The sequence below is a fragment of the Lonchura striata genome, chromosome 3 (genome assembly GCF_046129695.1).
Source record: "Lonchura striata isolate bLonStr1 chromosome 3, bLonStr1.mat, whole genome shotgun sequence".
In the NCBI taxonomy this organism is placed as follows: domain Eukaryota; kingdom Metazoa; phylum Chordata; class Aves; order Passeriformes; family Estrildidae; genus Lonchura; species Lonchura striata.
This window is the reverse complement of record NC_134605.1, coordinates 18,205,895-18,226,999: the sequence shown is the minus strand read 5'-3', so window position 1 is coordinate 18,226,999 and position 21,105 is coordinate 18,205,895. Positions and strand designations below refer to the sequence as shown.

General features: G+C 40.1%; 1 protein-coding gene across 2 annotated transcripts in view; it reads right to left on the bottom strand.

Annotated features, from left to right (window-relative positions):
* XDH (xanthine dehydrogenase) overlaps positions 1-19,885 on the bottom strand; it is a 57,352-nt gene extending 37,467 nt beyond the window's left edge. Inside the window, exons 1-4 of one of the 2 annotated variants that reach the window (XM_021537016.2) lie at positions 19,823-19,885; positions 3,920-3,977; positions 1,559-1,655; positions 324-432 (exon numbers count right to left, since the gene is read on the bottom strand). In XM_021537016.2, coding sequence (XP_021392691.2) covers positions 324-432; positions 1,559-1,655; positions 3,920-3,977; positions 19,823-19,870 — 312 coding nt within the window. In that variant the 5' untranslated portion in view covers positions 19,871-19,885. Of the gene's footprint in view, positions 1-323; positions 433-1,558; positions 1,656-3,919; positions 3,978-10,855; positions 11,242-19,822 lie in introns of those variants that run through there. The other variant, XM_021537015.2, reaches the window with a different exon arrangement.
* Between the last annotated feature and the right edge of the window lie 1,220 nt (positions 19,886-21,105).

The window sequence follows — 21,105 nt, the reverse complement described above, 5'->3', positions numbered from 1 at the left end:
TCATTAGATTGGCTTTTCTCACAACATCAGCCTTCCCAGGCCAGGATGTGGACCAAATACAGCCATGCAGCCCAAGGACAAAAGCACTGGCAATTCAGCTAGGATAGCATGAGTTAACCTGTTAGGGGCAGAACAGAGCTGTAGCATTGTCTCAGGAGTTTGATTCTGCCACTTGCCATTCCTGCAAGTATGGATTGTTCGTGTGAAGAGTCAGCCTCATGGCTTTAGCGTTATGGTGTAGGTCCCAGTGTCCTGGAACAGGTTTAATTAGCATAAGAAAACATGCATAGAGGGTTTTAAATTTACCAATATTAACAGCTTACCTGGACTGGGTGCAGCCTGGATTTTGTGTTTCCTATGCCTTCAACAGTAGTTACAGCTACGTGATGCAGGGCACAGATAGGGAAGAGACAAGCATTGGCAGTATGGTGGCTAAAACAGTACATTAAGGTCATTTCATTTGACAGTGCTGCTCAGCAAAGGAAAAAGGGAACAGGAGCAGTGAAAAGTACTCAGAAGCTACAGCAGTGGACACAATAGGAGCACTTAAGTAGATGTGATACAAGAATTAAATTCAAGCCAAATCCTACAGTACCCAGCCATCCAAAGTTCTAAACCATTTCCCTTGCAGTTTGATCTGGGCACAGGATTTCACCTAGATATAGCAATTTTAAACATTCCTGTTGCATGTTAAGATACAGGACCCATACAAGTGATTTGTAGGGGCAGACTACAAACACCAAAATGTTGTGCAGCTGGATGCTTGCAAAGTTACATAAAAGCCTGGAGTTCTCAGTCTTTTAGCTAGAAAGCTGTTTCTAGATGGTAAACATCAGCAAAAAATCTAGACTGAAGGTAATAGAGAATAATGTTGCCAAAACCCATATAAGAACTAGCTATTTTATCTCATTTCTATCAAGACAGAATAATGACCCTACAGATATCTTGTTCATGGCCATGCTATTAAGCAGAACCACGAGGATCCAAGTTATAGTATAACCAAGCATTTTTCCAAATATATTAAAGATTTCAGTGCTTTCTGTTCCCCACAGTAAAACTAAACTAAAGCCTGTCTCTGTCTCATTCCCTCTCTGTGTTCCCCTTTGTTTTGATTCCATTATTTCTCCTTTTCATTTAATTAAAGTGAGAACAGGAGGAAATTTTGTCTCACAAAATAATTCTGAAGATTACAATACAAGTATAGAAAAAAGTTAATATCTGCTGGCCTACAGAAATGAGATTATTGTCATAATACAATAAAGATTTTATCAAAATAACCATTATATGGTTTGTTACAGGAAAAAGCTACCTTAGAATCAGTGCAGATATTGCAAGGCACAAAGAAACAGTTCCTTATAAACATTGTGAAATACTTTAAGAAAAATACTTTCTTATCTTAGCCTTCCGAGCTTATGTTCTGAAAGTGAAAAATTATGTTTTGGCAGAAGCATTCATTATATAACTTTTTTTTAAAAATAGTACCATGTCTGGTATGTCAACAACCTGGATCTGTCCCCATTTTATTTCTCTGTTGCAGAGTTCAGATTGCAAAGGATACAGGATTTTCTTCCGAAAGGGATCATATTTGGATATCATAACAGTGCAAGCACCACATCCACCTTCTCCACAGCCTAGTTTGGTTCCACACAGGCCCACTGAGAGAACAGGAATTAAGGAAAACACCAAAAGTGTTGGCAGGCACTTGCTCAAGTTATCAATCAAGGCTGAGCAACAAGTTGTGCTGGAAGCAAATCGCTAATTTCTTCTGCTTAATAATTTAACATAAGCAAAGTTTCAAAACCTTGCATGTAACTATTGAGATCAACACCCAAACCCCTCATAAGGACTCAGCCCCACCCCAACACACTCTCAGAAATAAAAAAAATCCTCAACTGCAACAGTTCCCATGGACTTTCCATGACTCAGAAGTGGAAATGACACAAGGGAGATCAAGCACTGGCAATGGCTGAGCAGGAGCTGTTCAGGCATGCAGGCACAGCCCTGAGCCACATAGTGACAGCCTCCTTCAGCACCTCTCAGTGATGGGGCTTGACTTCGTCCTACACCTGGTGACTCCTACAACCCAGAAGGCTCCCAGGCAGGGCAGTCACTCAGGGCTACAAGTTACACAGTTGAGCACTGGCTGGGGGCTGCATTTGAACTGCTCACAAACTACCTGCATCTCAAAAGTCATGGTCTGGCCACTCCATTTCTGATGTCTTGCCAATTGAGAGGAACAAAACCAGCCAAGCACACTCCCCAGGAGCCTGGGTCCCACAAAATCATAAGAGGGAGACACTGAGAGCTAGAAATCATGGAGATGCACAGAATCCCTGCATAGACACCTGGGAGCTCACAGAGTGTATGGACTGGCCTATGCAGATTCCTCTACAGACTGCTGAGTTCATGGCCATGCTTTAAAATCAGGAATTACATAACATGTTCTGCAAAGGAGCTCAGGAGATAATTCCTTGAGTCACTTCTGCTTAGGTTCCTTCACTCATTAGAAGGTAATTAGGCACTATTATTTATTGCAATGAGAACTGGCCAAAGTTGAGAGACTTTTGATGGGGTAAAACTCAGCTGATTTCATTGGCAATGGACACATCGAGTTGAGATAATCAGTGCCTTTCCCTATATCACACAGCCTTTAGAAAAGCAACAAACATTGTGATAGAGGGAACTCAGTTCATCTTGACTGCACTACGAATAGTGGGGCACTGACGGTTTCTAGAAGATCATAGAATCATTTAGGTTGGAAAGGATCACTAAGATCACCAAGTCCAACCATAAACATAACGCTGCCAAGTCCACAATTAAAACTTTCCCTTAAAGCCACCACTGCTTTTCATACAATCATTGAGCAGAAATACAGCTTTCCCACACCATCTGATGTTTCTCTTGACAACAGCGCTAACCTGCCTCAATAAAACATGTTTCTCAAAGTATTTGTCTGATCCTAAACAGAAAGCTCATGTAGAAGATCAGCATGTTTTGAAGATCTCAGATTATCTCTTTACAAAGCTAGTTGCATTACTTATCTACAGGCTTAGATATAAAAGTTCTAGCAGTAAGACAGGCACACCTAGGCACAAGAATCATGCCACTTACATTTCCACTTGACCTTTATCCATCTATGGTATACTTAGATAAATAGAGCTGCTGATAACTGTTGGAAACCTCCAAGAGGAGTGCGATTCAAGCCCTGTACTTCTTTCAGCTCCCAGACAAATGGAACACAGCAGCATGGTATGGGTACAGCAACAGAGCTGTGAACAGTTTGGCAGATGTACACACCCAGCCAGCCAGACAAAAACTCAAGAAAACATGGAATGACACTACCTACAGAACCAGACCTGGTACAGCCAGCCTGGTCATCACAGTGATAAGCCACTCCGCTCTTGCAGCTGTTCTGACTCATGTGTTGACCAGTTTCAAACAGGGCTGAAATGCGACCGCTTGCATCTCCTCCTGTGAACATGCCCACAATACGTGGGGGGAGCCCCTGCCTCTTGAGCCATCTGATAAACAGCACAGAATTATCAAGTTATGGGACATTAGCTAGCCAATATGGTGTTTTGGCCAGAAAATTCTTTGTCATTTGTGTGGGACAAACTTAAATTTCCTTCAATTTTATTGCCATCTCATTATTGCTTCCTTTCCATCATTCTGTGAAATTACAAGTTTTTCCTTAAAGTATTAATAAATCATCTAAAGCATATAAATTTAAGATTTGTCATTGTTTAAGCCTGGAATAGCAGCTGTAATCTTTGCTAGCAAGAAAAACCAGACAATGCAAAGCACTCTCTTTACACTCTGTGCAAAAGCTCTGCCCAGTACAGAAGTGACAGAACAATAAACAATTATGAAACGCTGTAGGCATTTAAAGCCTTTTGCAGTTTTTTCTGGCACTGGATACATTTTCTTCGTAGATAAGTTAACAGGGTTGTTTCTGGGTCCACATCTTTTTCCACCACCTGCAAGAAGGGAAAGATATTGATAAACACAAAATGTTTTACAACAGAGATAAGTAAGTTTCAAGGGGAAAGCTGGTCTTTCTGCAACTTCTTTTCCAAAGCAGGGAACAAAAATCACTGATTATTTCAGCAATGTTGGTCATGGATCCAGACACAATGTTTCCTTGAATTTATTGTGTCAGAGGGAAGTATATGCATTACATACATCTGAGTTTTTCAGTCATGGCACACTGAGGCAAAAAAACCCTTTATCAAAAATAGCAGATTCAGTAGTGAGAAGAGAAAGAACTGTGTTTTGTACTCAAATCTTGGGTTCCCGACACATCCCAAATGGTGCCTCCTCTTTACTGACCCTGAATAACTGAATTCTGTCCTCTCTTTTATTGGAAGAGACAGAGAAACTGAGCAGATGAACAGAATGACAGAAAGAGCATCTGTAATAGGTTTTGCAGAGAAAAAAAACCCAAGAGTGGAAACTGTAATGTGTCAACCCAGGTGAAGCAGGATCGGCAGCAAGTACCAAGCCTCTGAAGTTTCTCCTTCCCTTGTAGCATTAAAATCAATCAGCATTACAATAGTAGCTATCCCAAATGTGGGAATACAAAATTCCAAGAAAGGAGAAATTTTTGCTGCACATATTGTGCCACCTCCATCCTATTAATAAACCATACTATTAGAAGTTATCCATTAGACATAAAACACTTAACTTCTGCCCAGTGGTCAGAAACCAAAGTTCTGCCCTTACCACAGGGCTTGTCTTCCCCTTTTTCTGTTAATAACAAAATGTCAAGAAACTCTTCCAAATTGACTGTGTGCCAAAATATAATCATGTTCTTGGCTCTTATTTTATGCATGTCCTAAGTACAATAGTTACAGTTTATTTGACTTAATCACTCCCAGTTTGAAGGGCAAATTGAAGCAGGGGTCATTTGTTCAAGTAATTTTTTTACTTTCTTTTTTCACTGATAAAAAACCTTCACAACCTCTGTCCTGCTTCAGTTTTATGCCTTTGACATGTGACAGGGTTATCCTAAAGAGACATGGTTCATACTTCCTGTTTGAGTTCACCGTTTTAGAGTTAACTGGTAAAATTGCTGCTACAAAACACAACTGGTTTTTGCACATCTCATTCTTTCACCGGGGATGATCAGATGATCCACAGGAAAAAGAGTTCATTCTAGTTTGGGACTGTTGTATTGTAGATCATGCAGCACTCATTGCTGCTATTTAGAGCAGAGTGCTCCTGTTCCCTCACCTCCTGGACACATGGAAAAGCACACAGTGGCTCTTCCATTACTCTGGTTCAGAGTAAGCCCATATATCCCTCTGCAGCACCTTAGCAAACAGACAGATATGAGAAGGAAATTCCAAACATCCCTGTGACTCTGAGTGGACAAATGGCCTTTCAGAGCCATTCCACAGGTGATGAGCCAGCCCCAGCAGCTCCCACTGTCACACTGAGTTTCTTCCTCAGGTCTGTGCCAATGGCCATTGCAAACTCTTCCAAAGCAGCTTCCAAGATAGCCAGACACAGAGAAGAAATTTCAGAATGGTTAAAGACTATTCTATGCTTATATATAAAAAAACCCCTTTCAAGATATTTTCTTGAAAGAGTCCAAGAAGTGCTCAGTTATGTTCTCAAACCAAGCAATTAGAAGTTTGGCCCACTGGCTTCTCTTCAGGAAGCAGGAAATAAAAGACAGGCCTAGTCCTTCATTTTTCACTGAACCACTCATCTCCATGTACTTTTAGTGACGTAAGAATGTGTGAAGTCCCAAAGCCAAAGCTTTGCTCAACTGTATCAGAAAGTAGGTCCCACCACATCCCAGACAATCCACATCCTTACTCTGTTCCAGCCAACAGCCCTGGATTGCTACTTCAGTCATTTCAAACTACTCCAGTGGAGCTGAATATCTGCAATCCTGGCAGAGACTAGGCATCTGAAGGAGATATGGGTAAGAGTTTGGAGAACATTCTGGATTAACACAAATCGCACACAGAGATCAAGGAGTCCTTTCTCTTCACTTCAGATTCCTCCTGGGAGGATGCCTGCTGATGAGTCTCTCTTGCTGGGCACAGGCTAAGAATTTTTTGCTGTTCTTGCCTCTTGCTCATTGTTGTTGATGCTGGTTTGTCCTCCAACATATCATTCCTCCAGTGGTTTGTTGCAATCTCCTGCTGTGATTTGTTCTTAAAGTATTTTGCAACACTGCGGGTGGGGATAACATGTCTTGTCTGATGCCCAGTACAATATAATTCACAGCTCAATATCACAGTTCCAGCTCACCTCCCCCAGTGTCCTTGTACAGAAAGAAACTGAATCTCATCCATTTCCTTCTGTGGTTGTAGGATAGACAACTTAGATAACGTAGTTAAAGAAATAGTTCCCTTTTGGTAAGTTTTTAGTGTTTGGTAATTTGTTTTGGTTTTTTTAATCAAATGTAATATTGCAGGTGTATCAGATTGACAGCCATATTTCAACAATTTAAAACTGATTTTCCTAAATTTGGCAGCTTAATTATTCATCAAATGCAGAAAGAAACATTGTTGAAAATGTTGGGATGGCACAGACAGTCAAATGACTCTCAACAGATTTACTCTGTACTGCTGTGTTTGTACTAAATGTCTGTTTGCCTACTGATTCTAGGAATTTTAAATACTCAGATTCACCTCAGCAGGGAGCCTAGCCTGGCCCTGAAGTTCTTTGTGGTTTTTAGTACCACACAGAGCAGGTTCTGAAGCAGTTCTTTATACCTTTAGAGTGCATGGACAAGTCTAGAAAAATGCTGAGCTCATGTCCCCATAATTTTATGTACAAAAATACAAAAATTTTCCAGCTTCTCTACCTGCCTCTCACTAATTTAGATATCTTTGTCTTTACAACACAAAGTATATTTAAATTATTATTCCCAGAAAGTTAGAGATTTTTCAGATTAAGGGAACAGTAATTGAACAAGTTAAATAGAAGAACAGAAAGAAAGTGGAAACTAACTTTCCCAGTTTGCCAAACAACTTGCTTTCCATCATTTGGGGTCTATAAATGAGAAGCAGGTGCTTTCCTGAAGGACAAGCTCCCATACATTCACTAATCCCTGACCACTCATTAAGTTGCAAGAAGAGAAAGTGAAAGGTTTTAACCAGACTGCCACACAGCAAGTCAGACCAGTCACATGTAAAGGTCCCCAAGGGCCCTAAAACCTGTCAGTGTGTTATTCCTGAAGTCAATGAGAGATTTCAAATTCATTTATTAGGAAAAATGATTAGAACACAGACTAAAAAACTGAATATTACCACACAATGTAAATTTGCTACTAGTCATGAGAACATTTTGTTCTGCTTTAAACCAGCACACTGAAAGCTTGTAAGTCACTGTTTATGTAGAACCCAGAGGTTCACAAAGCTCAGAAAAAAATCCAGGATTTTAGCTGGTCCCATCAGCAATCAAATACCCAAGGACTTTGGAAGTGGTAAGAGCTCTAATATGGCTTCCAGCATAGATCCTCCTTTAGCATTCAGAATAGAAATAGAAATATTGACTCCATGTGTTTAAACTAAAATTACATGCTACATATGCATGAGACAGACTTTTCAGCCAGGGAAAAAACATGGCCACTATTAGCTTTAAATGGAGCATGCTGATTTGTATTCTAGTCTAGGCAGACTATTAAGATAACTTTAAGTTAGTAGTGTGCCCAGTGAAGTAGACAGGTGCTGAAAATAAACAGTCCTGAATGTAAAGTATGCTCAGCTGCTCCAAGGAGACTTTTCCTTGACAACAGTACAGACTGGGCTAATGTGAGGGAGAAGAATTTGCTGCAATCCATGGCCCTGTCTTACAAACCACCTCTGATCACATGATTTTGTGCAGTGACAATGTCAGCAGCCCATTTGTGATGTCAAGCTGTCATGAATTCACAAACCAGTAACCTTTCCCACTGGCCATTGTCATTACCACAGTGTTTGCAGTGAATAAATCAGAATATTTAGTCAGGATCCCAGATGGATAGTGATATATCCTACCTCAGAATCATAAAATATACTGACTTGGAAGGGACCCACTAAAACCAAAGCTCAACTACTGCGGCTGCACAGGACACCCCAAGGATCACACCAGGTGTGTGAGCATTGTCCAAATACTTCCCGAAATCTGTCAGACTTGGTGCTGTGACCACTGCCTTGGGGAGCCTGTTCCAGTGGCCAAACACCCTCTGAGTGAAAAACCTTTACATAATCTCCCCTGATGGATGCTGTTTCCTTAGGTTCTGCCACTGGTCACCAGAGAGAAGATATTAATGCCTGCCTCTCCCCTTTTCCTCTTGCTACCTGCTGTTTCAGCAGAATTGCACTTCCAGGCACTTCCTGCCACTCCTTCCATCACATCACCTTTCATGTGCAGCAATGTCACAATAAACTCCACATACACTGCCAAAGATCAGGGTGCCCCATGAGTCCAATTCTCTCTCTCTTAAACCTGCATTTGGTCGGGTTGTAACTTGAGACACTTTAGCAACACACAAAGTAATAAGGAAAAAAAAAAAGCCACTGAAGGCTCTGAGTAGACCAAGTGAGACCTGCTCCTTTACTAGAACTGCCTGCTCCATGAGGCAGTGGGAAAGGATGCTGACAAAGACTTGACATTCAAATGAGTTGGTAACATTGGGAATATTAATCATCCCTTGGTGGTTTTTGTTTAGCCAAGCCAAAGATCACACTGTGAGAAACCCCTTTACGCATGCACACAGTCAGGCTTTTGTAAACATGAACAGCAGTTCAATAAAAATTGCTGAAATGCAACAAGGCCAGTGTCACTCACAGCAGGTTTATTACCTTCAGGACATAGCAAGGACAGGCAGAAGATCCAAAATAAAAAGGTTGTTCAATAAAAAGGCCTTCAGGGCCTAGGCTGCCATTACTCCCCCTCCCCACCTCACCCCATGTGCATAAAAGAGAGACCCACAAGGCCAGCTCTGGGCTTTGACTAAGAGACATTTTCACATGTTAGCAAAATATCTTCTCCAGGAAAAAGGATTTTTCCAACAGTTTAACACAGTGCAGTGCTCTTGTAATAACTGAGCACCAGCCAGTGCTGAAGCACCACTTCTGACTGCGTGTAGGAATTTGTTTATAAACACTTCATACCTACCATGAGAGGCCTATCAATTTCGAACCTCAGCTGATCTGGCACTAGAACTACAATTCTCTCTCATTAGGGCATACCAGGGGGAAAAAAAAGAAAACTCAAACAAGACAGGACACTTAGCTTGTATCAGGATCTGGATTGCCTAACACATTTGTGGCAACCTCCTAATGCAAGATCTAAAGAGCTCCAAGCTCACCCTCTACACACTGAGGTTCACAAAGGAGGCATCTCATAAAAACTTCAAAGAGCAAGAAGACAACAAGTTAATGGTGTGCCACCTGCACCCACCATAGCAGAAAATTCACCAGATAAAATTCAGACCATCCTGTGTCACAATTTCAATCACCAGACTGAATTAGCTAGCTACAATTAACTTGGAGCTTCAAGTTTTCAACTCTTTCTACAAACAATGAACAGCTGATATGTCAATTACCACATATAAACCACTACTAATCTGTGTAAGCAAAGCTTTAGTTGTCATCCTTCTCTATAAAACCTCAGAACCAAGCCTGGGCTCTACATCAGATTATATTTAACAACTCTATGACTAACTTTTACTGCAGACTTGATAAACTTAGTTCTTCAGTAAACTGTTCATATATCAATAAAACAAAACATGAATATCAAATCCACTAGTACCTTGGAAAGTTCTAATTCCAATCCAGTTTGGGATAAAAATTCATAACTAAAACTCCTCATGGTAGCTACACTCTCATCTACATTAAACTACCATGAAAAACCAAAAGAAAGCAAAATGGATAGTAACTCTGTGCCAGTCTATAAGGCAGGGCACAGAGCTTTTTAACCAGCTGAGAGTATTGTGTGCTCCCTCAAGGGACTAAAAAATTGTCTAGCCCAAACTTAGTACACCACCCGATTTACCCCTGAGCAGTGCTCAGGGAAGGTTTGCAAACTCTTGGCTCCACACCAATGGATACACAAACCTGTCCCCTCCCCTTCCCAGCAGGAAGCTGCTTTGGCACAAGTCCCCCTGCCCAAGTGTCTAGGCAAGGGGAAGGTGGGGAAGGCAGCACTGAGCTGAGCTCAGAATTAACTTGGTAGTTGGTCAAAGAGTCAGCTTGGACTGTCGTAACAAGCCTTTGAAGAGGCAAGGCTGCCTTGCTAGCCAGGCAGGGTGCAAACTGAGGAAAGGGGGCTCTGGGACAAGCTGTTCAAATGTGTCCATCATGTGCAATGAGCACCCCAGCCTCCTGTGAGACACAGCCACTTCTCAGGTTATGGCCAGGAATCAGTATCAGTTAATGGGCTTTCAATTCTGAAAAGTTTTCTAAATGGGAATGGAATAAACATTTTCCTAAATTGCTTTCAAAAACCAGATGTTAGAATTACTTACATGAATTACATATGGATGCTTCCATTTGAGTTAAATTTTCCAAATCTGTTGTAAATACTGGAATTTTTAGTAGAAATGTCTGTATTAAGCAGTGCATACTTATTTAAAAGTAGTTACATCAGAATTGTAGTAAATTATTGCCCATAAATCTCAAATGTAAAAGGAATATTATGTAATTGTGTTGTTCTTTGAATAACTCACAAGGTAAAGTCAAAGAGGAGAAAAAGCCATTTAGCAAAGCAATATGTAGTCTTCACAATTTAATATTTAAAAGCCACGGAACACATATTCTTATCAGAAAACTTAAGAGGAGGAAAAAGATGACCAGAAAAGTAAGTAATCAATCCAGGAGCAAGCTGGACAGAAAGCTGCAATCTTCCTTACCTTTTTACCATTCACAAAGAAAACAAGTTCATCCCCTGCCTCGCTGGGAGCCATCCTGCACACCTTCCAAACTTCACTTAAACAGGGACACAGATCAGCCTTGTGAGAGCAGTCCAAAGTGAGCACCAGCCCAGCACAAGTAACACAAGGAGTCTGCCTCAACAATGTTTGACTTTATTTGTACATCAGTGCCCTGTGAAACCCCATATTATATAAGAGGCAATGAAGAGGCGTGCCAGCGGCGTGTGGTTGGTGCTCCTGCAGCCCTAATGACAGAAAAGGATCTGGAACGAGCACAGTGACCCGCCCCCTTTTATATAGCAGAGGATCACAATTCAGCTGCATTTCCTTTAGATTATCCTGCCAGGCTTGGGGCACTGCTGTGTGCCACTGACACTGCTGCTAGCAAGGAATTCACAGGGTTTTGCAATGCAATGCAAACTTCAGGGGAGGGAGGGGGCATTCTCCCAGCTGTCCTTCACCAAATATTGACAAGAAAAAGCTGTTTCCCTTGTTCTGTGCACAGCCATCCACCTGGCATTCACCACACAGAAGTCTCTAATGACAACACCTGCTTATTTTAAAAACTCCTTGATATGTGCACATCTGCTACTAGACCGACTGCGAGACTATTTCACTGTTTTTCCTTGCAGTTTTAAAGCTGCAGTATCCTCTGCCTCGGAGGCCATACAAACAGGTATGTGTTTGTCCACATAAAAGCAATTCTAGAAAACTGGCACACTAATCCAGCACCTCTTTTGAGGTGCTGGGCTAAGACCATGTCATACTTTAAGAGCTCAAGGTATTTAGTCTTACCTGTTTTGGCTTAATCCTCACATCCTGGTTTCTAGGTGCATGTTTACCAGTGAAGCACTGAGGAAAACCAAGGATTTTTTTTTTTGTCTTCCATTTCCCTGGTGGTGGTTTCTTCTGGCTTCTCCATTACACAACTACACATTTTGTGTGAAGCTTTCCTGTTTATTTCTTCCAAAGCTGTTGGCAGAATCATCCATGTGAAGGCAGAATTCATAGGACTTGCATTGGTTTAATGAACAAGATATCTAAACAGCAGCTTCCAGTTTAAAATTCCACCACAAAACAGCACAGTTCCAAAGTCGCATTGAAGTTTCCTAGCATTGTACCTTGTCTGCTCCATTCTGATTTTTGTGATTTTGCTTTCCTTCTTCAGTTTCAATTAGTTTTGATTAAGTTTAATGATTTCTTTTAAATCCCTAGGAAAGCACTATATCAAAGTCTTCTCAGGAACCTCTCTGAATAATTCATGAGATAATAAAGCCTAAATTACAATTTTCAGAAACAGTCTTTCCTTCAGTATTACAGAAGCATTTCACAGTGAATACAATACATACATTATTTTTACCAGCTTTTATCTTCTGTCTCATTTATTCTGTTTCCAGTCTGTACCCTAGAAAACCTATTTTATAACAAATGTTAAACATGGTTCCAGCCTTCTTTACAGGCATTTCAGTTTACTGAAAGTAGAGGTCACAGCAAATTTGTTCTTAAAACTAGCTGCCTTAATCTATGTTTTCAGTGAAGTTGTGCATAGCTGAACCAGTGCTGACACCTATTGTCTGGCACCTCCTGCTTTGCCATATCAGAGTACTAGAAAAAAAACACTTTTCTCCAAGTAATCTTAAACTCTGTTGTTTGACATTTCTGTGCAAAATTGACACAAGCACTACCCTCATGTAGCAAGTTTCAATCTCAAAATTAGCGTACACAAGGTTACTACTCATTAATAGTTTTGTAATATTTCAAATAACAATTGTTACTCATAACCACAACTAGCATGCTATTACAGCAATCTCAAAGCAACTAGCCATTACAGCATTAACACCAAAATCAAACTTGTTTAGTTTCCTAATCTGTGTTTTCCATAACGCATGATGCAGTTCTTAGGTTAAAAGAACACTTCCAATCATATAATCACCTTTTTAAGGAAGCCCATACTCAAATTTCTGCCTAGTCTTGGTGATATTATAGGTAAACTTTCTGCTAAATCAGTAAGCAGCACCTTATGATAGTCCATCACAGGAATTTAATCCATCAACCTAAGACAAAACTAAAGATAAATACAATCATGATAATGATCTCCATATGTAGATTACATAGTAATTTAAAACTTCAGATCTCAGTGACTGATCACAGAGCACCAAGTTCACTCATTCTCTCACCACCCTGATGGGATAGTCTATTACTATACCCATTGCAATGCAGAGAACCAAGACATACAGAACAGAAATTTTCCTAGTGCCTTAATAACTCTGGAGCACGAGAGCACGTGCTATTGCAATCTCTTGTCCATTTTTTGAAATCCCATCTGCTCGGAAACAGAACAGAGGATTACAAGAAATCAGAGAAAAGAAAGTGAAAGCAAAAGAAAGCAAACTTACAAAATCCTCAACCCTCAACCTAGAACACCCTTAAGTAAGCTAAAACAGAAAACTTTCCTCAAACAAAAATTATGATGAGACAAAGTATTTTGACTTGCCAGTCAGATAAAGTCTATCAGGCTTCCCATTTTAGAAATCATCCCTTTGCCCATTCATAACTCTGAGATGGGAATGTTTAAGAAATTTAAAATTCCCTGCAGTTTCATTCACTCACTAAAGCAGTTGATATTAGTCAAGAATATATATTTTCTTAAAAAGCAGCTGACTTTCCTCATTCTGACTGGTTAATCCTGCAGACCTGGCTCTTGCAATCATAATAATATTAATCATCTGTTCTGCAGATGATCATATGTGTTGCTCTGTAAATACAGTGAAATTTATGGAAACACCATTCCTGCCAGGAGCTTACTGCCAGAATTAGGTAAATGGATGAAACTACAACAAGGACACAATGCCAGGGGTAATAAAGGAGATTTAAAACAAACAGAAGTGAGAAGATTTGTTGCTCTGTTCTCATGCTCCTCTTCCAGGAAACAGGAAAGAAGAAAGTACAAGTGACTCTGAAGAGAATTCTATGAAGGGATTTACAAGGAGCAATTTTTAAAGCAAATACAAAAGAGAACAGTGTCCCAAGTCAGTGCTTTAATGCAGTAACTCCATATCAAGCTTCCAGTGTCTGCACACTCGCTCTGTGTGCCCGCTGCTCCTCTGGAGCCACTGCTGCTAAACCACTGTGACAGCACCTTTCCCCTGAGTGGAAACAACCTGTGTGCTTTAGTTCTGGTGATCCCTCCTCTGTTGGCTTGTGTATCCTGGGTGGGATTTCAAGAGATCTCCACCTGCTGTTACCAGGGTTAGCCATGAGGGCATACAAGGTTAATTAGAGCTGTGCACACCATCTCTAACTTCTTAAAAATCCCTTTTTAGAGCTTCAGTTATTGGTTGTTGTGGCTTTTGTTCTGAGTGTTCCCTGTACAAGTTCTAAAAAAACCCAAAACATCATAGAGTAATGATTAAAAATTGAATGTAAAGACAGAGTGTGGTACCTGAGGATGTTTGTTCTTCTCTTTGGCATCACCTATCAGCCACTGGTGAAGACATGTTCCTGAAAGAAGTTGGTCTTTTATCTCACTGGATAGGGACATTCATTCTTTATTGCCAAAGTCCCCAAAAAGAGTTTAAAGAAACAAAACCATTGAGGATCCCAATACAGAAAGTAAACGTAATACTCTGCAATAATAAAACACTCCAAAAAACCCCAACCAAACGCAAAACCCCCCAAAGAAATCTCCACATCAAATTGACATATGATTATGAAAGTAAAGTACTGCACATTTTTTCAGAGGCATTTCTCAAATTAAAAAAAGAAATTATGTTCATGCACTTTCCTATGAGAGGTCTAAATTCCTTTCTGGTTACAGACAGATATTTGAGAAAGATCGTCATCACAAAGCAAATATAAATTTAATTTCCCCATTGAGGTTTGTGAGTGGATACTAGCTCATTATTAATGAATCACTAATCATTCAGTGTTCAGCTTCTAATTGTACAAATATTGTCTAATTATCCAGATTTATTGCATAAATTATGATCTCTTCACCTGCTTTTGAAGATGGGTGGAGTTTAATTATACCTCTTTTCTTTGTCCTACCACCTGTCTTCCTATGAGAGCAAGAAATGAGCAAGGTTAGCCAATGCAGCCTTCTGTTGAGGAGTCCTGCTTGTCAATATTCATCACAACAATTAGCAAAGCATGACTTATTTCAATGCATTCAGTGTTTCTTCCAGTGGGCCAAACAAAGGATGTTTCAGATATCTGACCCATAAAGCATCTTCTTTTCAAGCAGGCTTGTTAATGCCTTGTCTTCAGCAGCACCAAACTTGACACCTATCAGTTGTCTTTTACCTGCTTCCAGGTACCATGTGAGAGACTTCCTATATCCGTCCTGATAATCTAACTCAATAAAAATCATACCTCCTTCTTATCTTTCATCTGTTGACATTTTAGGAGCATCTTTTATATTTAAACATTATATCTCTGTCCCAGAAGGGGGCAGAGATCACTTGCAGACAGTGCCGTGCTGTTGCTCCTGGTATAGGAGGAAGCATTGTCTCCAAAGAGTCTTCCAGGGAAGAAAGGGCGGAGAAGCAGCAGCAAGAACCACACAAGGTTCTCCATTCTTCTGAACAGCTGCTAAATCACTGCCTCTCTGGCTTCTAACAATCCTATCATATTCCAAGATCCCTGCACAGGTAAATAGGAGCTTCTGGGCCAGATGAACTAAGCAAAATGTAGTGCTCATACCATACCCATGCATGGCTAACTTTCCACTGCTCCTCTTCACAGGAGAGAGTCTCTACACAAAAGTCTGCCTTGCTTTTGTTCTGCCCTGTGAAGGTATGAATTAATTTTGTTTGGAAGATGGTAATACCTAGTTTTCTCTTGCCTATACACTGGATGCAGTCTAGCATGTGGCTCCTTGTCAAAACTCTGATACTAGCTATTTGAAGTAAATTTCTATTTCATATACTGTCCTGATCCTGCCTGGGCATCTGCACAAATCCTCTGACTTGCTCTGTGTCTCACTGGTAATTTTTTTCTAATTTCAGAATGCAGTATTTTGATGGACAGTTCATTTGAAAAACCAAGAAATCCTCCACAGCTGCTTCTGCTAACAAAGAACCAAAAAGGTTTTCCTGAATCAACCAAACGTTTGACTGATCTAGGAGGGATTTGTATGCCAAAAGCTTGTGAGCATCCCCCAACTATGTAAGCCTAAGAAAAGGCTGCCTCTCTCCACAGACCCTGCCTAAACAGAGACCTGCACATCTTAGTACCTTGAACTGAGATTTCCTTCTAATTCCCACCATTAAGATGGCCTGCCTTGACTGGGCAAGTGTGACAAGGCAATCCCACAGAGACTTGCAGAAGAGTTTTGTTAATACCATAGTGCAGGAGAGCAGATGCCATCACCATCCCTGAAACAGGCCAGTTGTCTCAAACTGCAGCCACCATGGTCAGCTCGTATCCCCCTGACTCTCTGGATTTCTCTTCAAAACAAATTAATTCTAAATAATTTTCCACTAAGCAATAGTAACAGACCATAAACATCAGACAGGAAAGAAAAAGTTCAGGCTCAGGAGCAGTTGCTATAAACCCAGCATGCATCATTTAAGGTGAAAATTAGAAAAGCCATACACATTATAGGAGTAACATTGAGGAATGCCCTTCCAAGAGAAGCAGTGCATGAAAAAGATGAACTGCTTAAAAACTGAAAATTGAAGAGCCTACAAAATGGATAATATCTTAAGCACATATTGCTGAAGTTGAAACTTACATTACTTTAAGTCCTGTGTTTCCCCTCCAGTCCTGCCTAGTATCCACAAGACAGATTTTCCTCATGTTCCTGGTATTCTACAGTCTCAACTTGAAGTAGAAGAGCCTTTATAGTGTCAAATTTAGTTTATTAAGAGCAGACAGAGAAGCAAGCTGACTGTATGTAGAAAGCATGTAATGATGTACATCTAAAATGTGTGTTTGAATCCCTGACTACTCAGAAGATATATTTTTAATGGCCCAGATTATTTTCAAACAGAAGTACCTTAAGTATGAATATTTAAGGGCACTGAACAGAACTCCTATACCATCATTCCTGAAGCTTTCTAATTCATGAAGAACAAGTTACTTCCACTTTTCAAGAATTCCATTGGAAAACGGTTAAAAGAGACATTACTATATCATCTCCATTGTGCTTCTTCAAATACTTGCATTATAAACTTGCAGATCTCAAATATTTCTGATCCTTTACCATGATTGCCCTTTATACCACCTGATGGCAGATACCACAAAGTTTTAATCTACCTTCTGAATTGGAGTGATTTCCTTTTCTAATAAAAAAAGGCTTCCCCCAACTGTCATTTTATATCTAGTATTATTATATATGAGAACAAAAGGTAGAGCTGATAATTTCTATGGGTTGGTAGGAGGCTACTTTCCATCACTCAAGTAGGCACTATGAGGTTTTGATATTTACTGACAAAGTAATTACAGGCTGTTGCAATAAAATACCTAGCATGACTAATGAAGACACCTCACTAGAGTACAGATATGCCTGTACTTTCAGAAGAATGCTGATGGTGTATCTTGATGTAAACATGATTAATAACCTTGTTAAATTAAGATGACAAGATGGGCTTTAACCAAACAGCTTAGAAAAATACTTGAGAAAAATGGTGAAAGAGCAAGATAAATATGTGTGTATGCAGAAATTCTCAATTTTTCTTTTCCCAGGACAAAGGAAGTTGTGTCCCAAGGGTTAACAAGGTTGGGACTGCAGAAATTGATAATGGGCTGCTAGTTGTTTCCTGCTCTGGTATCTCTATTGATAGCAATACAGGAATGTCCAATCACACCTGTCAGGTTTCTGCTCAATAAACCTGTGATTTCTTTGCAATGGTTTCTCAGTGATCCTCTCAGGAGATAAATCAGCTCTAGAAGAACAACTCAAGTTAAGTGGTTAAAGGAGCCAACACTATTCACTTTGTTAAAGAAAACACAACAACAACAGTTTTATTCCCTTGAACAAAGTATAAGCTATTCCATATAAACAAAAACACAGTGGAGTGAAATTCAGAACTTCAAATCCATCTCCCCTTGAAGACCATAATGGTTCCAATCCTAATTGGATTACATACATAAAAGCATTTCTGTCCCAGAGAAGCTGCACAGTGGTCCTAAAATATAATTTTATCACCACAATAGAATACTTGAGATACAAGAAGATAATTTAATTTCTGTGTCATAAAGCTTGTGATCTACAACAAAAGCTTCAGAAAAAAAAGGAAAAACAAAATAAAAAAGAGCTAAGATAGTCCAGAGGAAAGACCTAGTTATCTTCTCTACTACTTTTGTGGTGGTAATTACTGCAGCAGATAATAGTTTTTAGAAGGGACTAGTGTAGAGCCTGTAGAATATGCAAGAGGTTGAATGCTATGTCTTACAGAATGTTAAGCACAAAGATGCAAACAGTAACCAGCACTAAGAGCTGAAATACCACAAGTAAAACTGACAGGATTCCAGCATCATTGACACCTAATACCCACATCCTAAGGACCTTCAATGGTCATCTGAAATACCCTCTTTTTTCCCCATCATCACATCATCCCATATCACAGCAGTGCACAGCAGAAAAGTCAGATTCTTATTTTAGTGAATTGATCTGTTGCACTGGTCAGCAAATATTCGTTCCTAGTATTTACTTGTTCTGATTTAATCTCCTTAATTCAGAAGGTTATTGCTGTCAGCCACATTTACAGTGATGGTGAACAAAGAGGAGGTACAAGGCCCCAGTCTGTTATTCCCTGCTCTGCCACTTCCCCTTTAGACAGAGGAGCTGCAGAATAGGGGAACAGCCACAAACTAGCAGAAGACCCAGGACTGGCAGCCAGTGAAAGATGTGATAATTAACAGCTAAATGTAATGGTAGACAGGCTTTCACTAGACACTGCTCCAGAACCTGTATTTTATTTGTCAAAGCCTGGTGCCATTTCTTATATTTGCCTTTTCCTTTACAAAATGAAGGCCTTAACCAAGCTGGTCTTCAATCTCCCCCTTTGATCCATCTACTGGAGTCATATATTAAGTAGTCTTGACTTTTCTATGACTAGAACAAACACTTGGACAAAAAAAAAAAAGAGACATTGTAATTTTATATCTACCTTCTACATTTTTAGAAGAGTACAAAGACATCCTTATAAAAGAAAGGCTTTTAGAAAAATCACCCTGTTATACACATTACACTTCTCAATTCTATGTGGATAAAACAGCTAGTGTCACCTAAGAAATCATTTAATTACAAAAGCTGGACAACCTGCCCAGATAGCAGGACAAAGAGCGATGACACCACGGGTGAAATGTTTGAGAGTACTCAGTGCTGAGCTCTTGTCTCACTACACTCGGTGAGAGAGGAGTTAAATAAACATCAAATGGTTTTTGAATAATTCCACCTAGTGAGAAACCACCCACAGTTTTCACTGAGACTAGAATCTGGATCCAGAACCTGTACCCTGTTGACTGAAACATAACATGTACATGTCTTCACTCTGTTTACAGTTCTCAGGATTGATGCCCCAGCAAAAAATGATGCAAAGCCAAAGTAAGATCAATTAAGCAAAAGTAAACATATTAGGCTGTTTTTCCACACTGACCTGAGAGGCACGAAAACAACATAAGCTTGAAGAATAACAAAAGTACTACTAATTTTCCTGGAAGAGTTTTTTGTTTTCTGAAAGAAGAAATAACTATAAAGCAGCTTATTCCACAATGCATAAAACCAGTGAATTTCCAAGGGCAGGAGAATTTAGAGAGTTCAAAGCATATTCTCTTATCACAACTCCAAGAAGTCTGTAACATCTTATTTGGTTAAAGAGTTCTAGTGAGTACAGACCATCAAGTAATACTTCAGTCTTCTAAGATATAAATGGAATGGTTCAATAAAAACCAATAAAGCAACTCATAAAAAATTACACATAGATAAAAGTAAGCACCCACCAGTTTTGGCAGACTGTTGATGACCTCTTTGTTTTTATATTTTCTCATGCTTTGAGTTTCTCAGGTCTCCCAACCTGACCAGTTTCATGTCTGCATTCCTTGTAAGGAAAGAACATAATTATCCCTGATCACTACCCTACATTGACATCAGTGGAGGTTTGGATGCAGAATGGTGACATGGTGTTCAGGATCAATGAAAAGGAAAAACAATTTTAGAGCTTTCATGGTCATGGTCTGTTTATTTGTGAAAAGCCAGAACCAGCAGTGATTTAACAAAAAACAGGTCCCTATTGGGCGAGGAGAGGGAGAGGATCCCAGGGCTGCTCAGCTGGAGAGGTCAGCAGCAGGACTGGAAGGGAGGTCAAGGGCCTGGCAGGCAGTGCCCGGGCTCTGCTCCCAGTGAGGGCAGGCAGGGATGGCTAATGGGCCACCAGCAGGGAATTTCTTTTGCCCACACTGCTCTGGTCACCCCAGAGCCTTCAGCAGAACACCAATGCTGGCATAGGGATTACCAGTGCTGCTCCAGGCTAAGATTTGGTGCAGACCAGTTTAAATGGAGTGAACTTTCTAACAAGCAGATTTGAAAAGAAGAGAGGATTTGCAAAAAACCCAGACATCCACTGCTTGTATAAAGGATATTGGTGAGCAAGGACCAACACTCTATGGAGCCTCAGTGACCCCTGTCCCTACCTCAGTCTAGTGGCTGCTCTTTCCAGCTTGACATGGGCTCAACTGTTCAGCCTGGGAGCACCTGCTTTTCTGAGAAGGGCCAAGAGGGACATGTAGGTAACAACCAACAAAAGCTGGAACAGCCAGGGGCTAGGGAGAGAAATGGCTAAGGAAGAGCAGAGACACTTTAAAAGGGAAAATGGACCCAAAAATTAAATTTCAGAATCAAAAGTGAGCAAATAAAAATTATTTGATGGGACAAATACAATAGATTCTTCAGAGAAAAGAAAATTATTGTGAAATTATTTCAGATATCAAGTAAAAAGTCTTCTGGCCCTGCCCAGACTGACAAGGCAGAGTAGGATGGTTTCCTGTGCAATACAACTTCTCCTGCACCACACAGGACACTTCAAAAGCTGCCATGACAAGATATAAATAATTAACTTAATCCACATTGTGCAAGCTATAGAGCAAAAGGTTACAAAATCCATTTATGCAATTGAGACATGTTACATTGGGACACTCAAAATACACCTCAGCAAGCTGATGGGCCTCTTCTATTTTTTATACATGAAATGGAAAACATGGAGAAACAGACACAGCATAAGGTAAAT